The sequence below is a fragment of the Theobroma umbraticum genome, unplaced genomic scaffold (genome assembly GCF_002168275.2).
Source record: "Theobroma umbraticum cultivar Fairchild unplaced genomic scaffold, ASM216827v3 scaffold_146.0, whole genome shotgun sequence".
NCBI classification, from domain to species: Eukaryota; Viridiplantae; Streptophyta; class Magnoliopsida; order Malvales; family Malvaceae; genus Theobroma; species Theobroma umbraticum.
Window position 1 is genome coordinate 928805 of NW_018397265.1, and position 7072 is coordinate 935876.

Genomic DNA, 7072 nt, shown 5'->3' on the forward strand with positions numbered 1-7072 from the left:
TGGGATCAATAAGACTTTATAAACCTTGTAATGTATGGCTAGGGTCAAGGTATGATAAAGGATATTAATGTGGCTCAAATTACCCTAAGCACATAATTATTCTAAGACCTATATGTAGAGCTCTATTCTCCTTCTCCAAGTATACTTTTGCTTCCACATTTGAACATTTCTTTTATTCAACACATTTTTTTTTCACAATTTCATAGCCCCAAACTTATTTTCTTTATATTGTAGGAACTAGGATTATTTTTCATATTTTGAACTCTTTTTTTTTTACATCAAAGTCACCTATCCACCTTTAACATTTAGCTCAATTTATATTTCCTAAAACAATATACATGCTTAGGAGTGAGGGTTTCAAAATTGGAAAATTAATTTTAAGGTTAAGCTCAATATTATGTAGTTTAAACAAAGAAAAGGGAAATTAAGCTCAAACAGGGTATACTAGGGATAAAAATTTAACAAGGTTGGCTTCTTAGGCTCAATCGGTCTAAAAATGACCTAAATCATCTCCTTAACTAAGTATTACCTAGGATTTCGCCTCGAGTAAAAATCAAGCAAAATTTAGAATTCATGACATAATCTAAAATTCACATCATTATAAATCTTCTCTAGATATTCAAAATAATTCAAAGTAAAAGACATAGTGCTCCAAATTGTGGAAATCACATCCTCACAATGATACTTAATCAAAGAATTTAGCATGAATCCAAACAAAAACCTTATTAACTAAAAGATAAGAATTTAAGACAACCAGATATTATCATTGGATAAAGAAAATCATTGAAAAAATTGGCACAACTTTACTTTTAGATTCCTAAAATTCAAACAAGAAATAAATTCTTTTACCAACTAATCCCAAATTATTTATAAATCTAGATATACATACAAATAAAATTAAATCTAAAACTTCCACAAAACATTCACCACTAGAAAATAAATTCTCCCCAAACTTAAACTAAACATTGTCCTCAATGTTAGAAAAATAAAGGAAAGGTAACAAATACTCCCCTGATGATTGGACAAATTTTTTAGAAGCTTTTATCCTCCTCCTTATTGTTATCATCCTCATTCTCCCATTTTAGGACGAAATTTTTTTTCTACAAAAAAAATAAATAAAGTTAAATTAAAATAATTGCATAGAAAAGAAAAGTTTTATTGGCTAATGGGCTGGCAAAGTTTTAAGTGGGGGTGATAGGCTTTTTTCTTTTTTTATTTTTTACAATTTTTTTTAACTCATAACTCATGGTTGCGGCCTCACCTTTGTGGGCGCTGTGGCCCTTGTCGGGGGACTTCGTTAGGCCATGACCTCCCTTTTTGTGGCGCAGCAGCTTACCCCCTCCCCTAATTTTTTTTTTGAATTTTATAGTCATTACCTTGACTATGGTACCCCCCTCTGCATTATTTTATGCGGCTCAAGATTTTCTTTATTGACCTTAACTACTTCGGTAAGTCCATTATAAATCTCGATAACATCATAAGGATTAATCTTTACTACCTTAAACTTGTTCCCCCAATATGATCTAAGATTCGATGGCAAAAGATGGAGTTGTGAATCAGACAATACAACTCACTGTCCAACCACAAAATCAAGATAGCTGAAAAGTGGTAGTGGTTTTGTCTCAAAAGTTCATGCCTATGTTGTTGAAGTTGGTGGAATAGGCTTACCTTTACCCTAATTGACTAAATCCACTTTATAGCAACTATCTGTATAGGGATATTGAGTTACATTGAACAAATTAAATACCATTTCCTCCTCTCCAACTCTAAAAGTTATTTTGCCATTATTCACATCAATAATTGCTCCAGTTATAGCTAAGAATGTTCTTTCCAAAATAAGAGAAATTTCAACATCATCTTCAATCTCGAGCACAATGAAGTCTACCAGAATGTATAAATGCCCAACTTTAAGTAAAACATCCTCTATAATCCCAACTGGATGCTTGATTGTTTTGTCTGTTAATTGCAAGGTAACTGTAGTAGGTTATATCTCTTTAAATTCAAGTTTTCTGGCAATAGATGAAGGCATTATTGAAACAATAGCACTTAAATCACATAAAACTTTAAAAATTTTAAAACTATCAATAGTGCAAGGAATAGAAAAACTCCCTGGATCTTTAAGCTTTAGTGGAAGCTTATTCTGGATTATAGCACTACACTCTTCAATAAATGCAACTGTCTCAAACTCTTCCAATTTTCTCTTTTGGGTTAAGATGTCTTTCAAGAATTTAAGATAATTTGGCATTTGTTCAAAAGCTTCAGGAAAAGGAATATTAATGTGTAATTTTTTAAATACCTCAAGAAATCTCTAGAATTGTTTATCAAGTTTTTGCTTTTGAATGAGCTGAGGAAAAGGTGGAGGTATGGGTACAGATTGTGAATTTTTCTTTTGAATTTTCAACAGATTTTTCAATCATAATTTCTTTTTCAGCATTCTTTTCAATTTCATTTTCAGTAGATGGAATTGAAATCTCAGAATTTAAAGCTTGATTACTTACCTTTTCACATATCTCTTTTCCATTGCAAAGAGTGATTGCCATACAATGCTCCTTACCTTCTCTTCTTGGATTGGGTTCAGTATCACTGGGTACGGTACCATGAGGTCTAGTATTTAAAGCACTGACAAGTTGGCCTATTTGTATCTCAAGATTTCTAATTGAAACTGCTTGATTTTGAATGGTGGCATCAGTCTTTATCATAAATGCATTAGTCTTTATTATGAATACATTAGTCTTTGTCATGAACTACATGAACATATCCTTCGTTGAAGGCTTTTTCTCTGGCATAAGGGCTCTAGATGGAAATCAAGGAGGAAAGTTAGACTTAGTCGCTGATGAAGACTCTTGGTTGTTATTCCATGAAAAATTAGGATGATTCCTCCAACCAGGATTATCAATGTTGGAATAGGGATTGTTCTGTTGCCTATTTCCAACAAATTGACAAGACTCAGAATAGATGGGACAATTGTCATTGGAATGTCCTTCCCCACAAAATTCACATTTCATAAAGGAGTTATGAACATCATTAACACTCAGTTTATCTATTCTCTTTACGAGAGAAGCCAATTGTGTAGAGACATTGTTTTTCACATCTAATTCATGAATTCCAGCAATTTTTCTTGTACCCAATCTTTCAAATGGCCGTTGATAATTATTAAAAGCTATCTCTTCAAGTAAATCATAAGCCTCATCAATGGATTTGCTCATAAGTGCACCTTCAGCGGCAGCATCAATGGTAGTTCTAAAATGTCCCAACAAACCATTATAAAAAGTCTGAACTTGTAGCCACTTAGGTAATCCATGGTGAGGACATCTTCTCATCAAATCCTTATACCTTTCCCAAGCCTCATATAGTGATTCAGAATCAAATTGCATGAAAGAAGCGATATCATTTCGCATCTTTGCTAACTTTGTAAGTGGGAAAAATTTTGCTAAGTATTTTTTAGCCAAATTATCCCAAGTATTAATGGAACCAGCAGGAAGCGAATTTAACCAATTTTTTGCTTTATCTCTCAATGAAAAAGGGAAAAGCCTCAATCTTATGGCATCATCAGCAACACCATTAGCGATGAAAGTATCACAGATTTTTAGGATATTTATAATATGAGCATTCGGATCATCATTAGGCAAACCCCCAAACTGAAAAACAGTCTAAATCATCTGAATGATTGATGGCTTAATTTCAAAATTGTTGGCAAGAATAGAAGGCCTTTGGTTACTAAAGTGGAGATTTTGTACTTATGGGACTACATAATCCCTCAAAGGCTTGGTCTCTTCCTCTTGTTGATTAGCCATTGTTTTCCTTAGAGCTGAAACTTTTTTATTGTTCTTCCAAAGTCTACGAAAAGTTTTTTTGATTTTTGGATCAAAAGGAACAATTTTCAAATTTCAAGCTCTTCACATACAACAGCCAAAAGTACTTGAAAAATTAAAGAAAAAAATCAAACAAAAGAAAAGTCTAGATTAAAATTAAGAATGCTTGGTATTAATATTAACAAGAAAGAATTAAAAATCACGTCCCCCACAACGGTGCCATAAACTTGTTGTTCAATTTTCTACTCACTCAAGTGTACGTATCGCAAAGATAATATAAAGATAAGTAGAGTGTCAGTCCCACAGAGAATTAAATTAATCCTTATTGTATACTACTAAAATTAACATACCTTAATTTTATCTAAACAATTAAAATTGAAAAGAAGGATTTGAAAGTAATAACCTAATAACTAAAACTAAAACTAATCTAAAATCTATGCGAATTTACTTTATTAAATGTAAATGACTACCAGACCAAAGATTATGATATCCCTCAATATTTTATCTGAATCTTGTCTATCTATTCTTAAGTTAGTTTAATGGATTAAGTTGCTAACCTAGGGTCTTAAATTATTTACATGTCTCTATCGAGTTTCTTATAAAAACACCTCTCCCAATTAATTTACTATATGTCTATGCAAATTATATTGTAGAAACATTCATCATGTTTGTGCTCTAATTTTGGGTACGTATGGCTTATAGATGTATGTCTATCCTATATACAAATGAAATCACCTAATCAACTAAGTGTATTTGATCATACGCTATTTTATTCAAGGTCTACTAAATCTCCTTCGTCAAGGTTTAACCTAAGTTTCCAGTTCAATCTAATTAGTGATTAGGCAATTAAAAGCATTAAGAATAGAATAAAATAAACAACCTAAATCTATCAAACATAAGTAAAAAAAAGGCCAATAATTCAAACTTCATAATGAGTTTAATCGTAATCTTAGATTAAAAATTCAGTTCCCTATCTAGTCACATATCATCATTGAATAAAGTTTAAACAATAAGAACAAAACCAAGAAAAGAAGAGAATAAAAGAAAAGATAGAAAAATTCAAGAGTTGTATTCTTCATCTCCAAATCTCCTTGAATCCTTCAAATTTTTCTTAGTCTTAATGACTCTGTGGCTTGACTCTCAGCTATTAATCTAAAAGCTTATTTTTACAAGCTTTGAAGTTAGACTAAGTTGGGTGGAGAAAGAAGTCAATGTCAACCAGAATTTCCTCACTAAACCATGCAAGTCGCAACCTTGTCAAATTAATTAACAGAAATCGTAATTGCTCTAGGATTGTTACAGTGTGTCAAGTTCGACAAAATTTTTGACTACCTTCCAGGCCAAACTAGGTAAAGTGGTAAACATAAAAGTTGTAGATTGTTCCTCTCATCTTTCCAATGGTCCAAGAATGCTTCATTTGGAGCTCTGTAAAGAAAGTTATGGCCAAAATACCGAAACATGTGCAGTAAAAGTCTACACCTTAAAATTGCTCTCATTCTTTTACTAAAATTCTTTTTTCAAACACCTACAAAAGCACAAATAAATCAATAACAACCTATCTTAACCATATTAACACCAAATTAAGCATAAAATTAACCATGATTAGATTGACTCATCTAAAATAACTAATTTAAAATAATTAAATGAAACTTATTAATTTTTATGTATTACTTATAAGAACTAAGCTAAATTACTATCAAAATTTAGTGCAAATAACTCTATATCATAGAGTTGTCAGACCTCAATATTTATTCCAAGATTCTTGTGAATAATGTTGTCTTTATTTAAAAGTGTCCTAACCAAAACATTCTCTCTCGTAAGATGAGAATCAATTAATTCTGGCTTCTCATGGAACGTTAAATCAACAACATTAAAATCACCAAACGCTTGATTTTTCATAACATTAATAAAACATTTCTTGCATTATGTCTAAAGCAAGACATCATCACTATAATTCTGACAATCAAGCTCCCCTTATCAGCACCTTGATTTAATTTTTTTGAATTGAATTTAACAAATTCATGTTTCTCCAAATCAATGACCAATCTGGAAAAAATATTTTTCAAGGGAATTGTATTATGGGTATCTTTTCTTTCAATAACTACCTAATCCACCTTTTGTTTTACCCCTATAGTACTCTCCATATTTTTCTCACTAACTAGATTCCAACTTGTTAGCTTTATTAGCTTCCAAATGATTATAGTTTTGAAATGACTAAAATGATCAAAATTGATTCAATGATCCTTGAATTTGTTTGAGTGATTCTTGAACTTGTTTGAATGATTTTCAAAATTGTTTGAATATGTTCTTGAACTTATTTTATTAATGTTAAAAAATTCCATACATTTGCTTTTGAAATGCTTAAGTGTTTCCATGTGAAAAATGGTCAAAACTACTTGAATTATCTTTGAACTTGTTTGAATAATTTTTGAAGTTGTTTGAATGAGATTTTAAACTTGTTTGAATAGTTTGTAAACTTTTTTAAATAAGTTTTGAAGTACTTACATGTTTCCATGTGAAAAGTTTCAAAATTACTAAATGAGTTTTGAAATTGCTTCAATGATTTTTGAACTCATTTGGATAGTTTTTAAACTTGTTTAAATTAGAGCATTTGATTTTGAAATGTCCAAGTATTTGGTATCAAATTGGGTTTAGAAAGAAGAACTTTCTATATTTTAAGCTACAAGTATTAATACATTTGTCAAAAGTATTGATATATTTTCAATAGAATGGTTCTATCTAATACGTATGGATATTTTCCAAAATGAATGGATACATTTCCAAAATGTATTGATACATTTGGTCCAAAACAAGTTGTTACACATGAAAATTGAAGGAAAAATGGCTATTTTCTTCACTAAAACTTCTCCAACTATAAAAAGGACTTCTCTAATACATTTGCAAGGTTAGAAGAGTGGAGAAAAATATCAAATTCTATGAAGAAAAAGAGAAGAAAGAAAGAAAACCAAGCTAAAGTAAGCAATTCACAGTCTTCCACTTACCTTTTACGATATACTTAAGCTTCAAATTCTTTATGCTACCACTCTTATTGTTTGTATGTATATTTTTATTTATCATACTTTATCTTTATTGTGCTTACTTGGCAAAACCTTGTAAAGGTATCTTTGCTATTCAAAATTGTAAGAGAGAAACAGTTATACCTTAGCCTCTAAATGGTAATGTTGTAAGGTTGTGCCACATCCTTGAAAGGCATAGAAGTTAAGAGAGTTGTGCTTGATCTATAAAGGGTATTGTATTGG

At 30.8% G+C, this 7072-nt stretch overlaps 1 protein-coding gene and 1 non-coding gene across 2 annotated transcripts; one reads left to right on the plus strand and one right to left on the minus strand.

Moving 5' to 3' along the window:
• Positions 1-2804: 2804 nt before the first annotated feature.
• Positions 2805-3794, minus strand: LOC110422787 (uncharacterized). The gene is made up of 2 exons (XM_021436803.1): positions 3750-3794; positions 2805-3638 (listed from the first exon to the last, which is right to left on the minus strand). Exons 1-2 carry the CDS (start codon positions 3792-3794, stop codon positions 2805-2807), a joined length of 879 nt encoding a protein of 292 aa, XP_021292478.1.
• LOC149526775 (small nucleolar RNA R71) lies at positions 3295-3401 on the plus strand. Its single transcript, XR_016351659.1, has one exon. It is a non-coding gene; the product is annotated as a small nucleolar RNA R71 (small nucleolar RNA).
• Positions 3795-7072: the final 3278 nt, after the last annotated feature.

Bases quoted from the DNA above. Each gene is read 5' to 3' on its own strand.
- LOC110422787 (XM_021436803.1), bottom strand. From the start codon at position 3,794: ATGGCTAATCAACAAGAGGAAGAGACCAAGCCTTTGAGGGATTAT. The intron at 3,639-3,749 runs GTAGTCCCATAA...ACTGTTTTTCAG, and splicing joins CCAAGCCTTTGAGGGATTAT to TTTGGGGGTTTGCCTAATGA.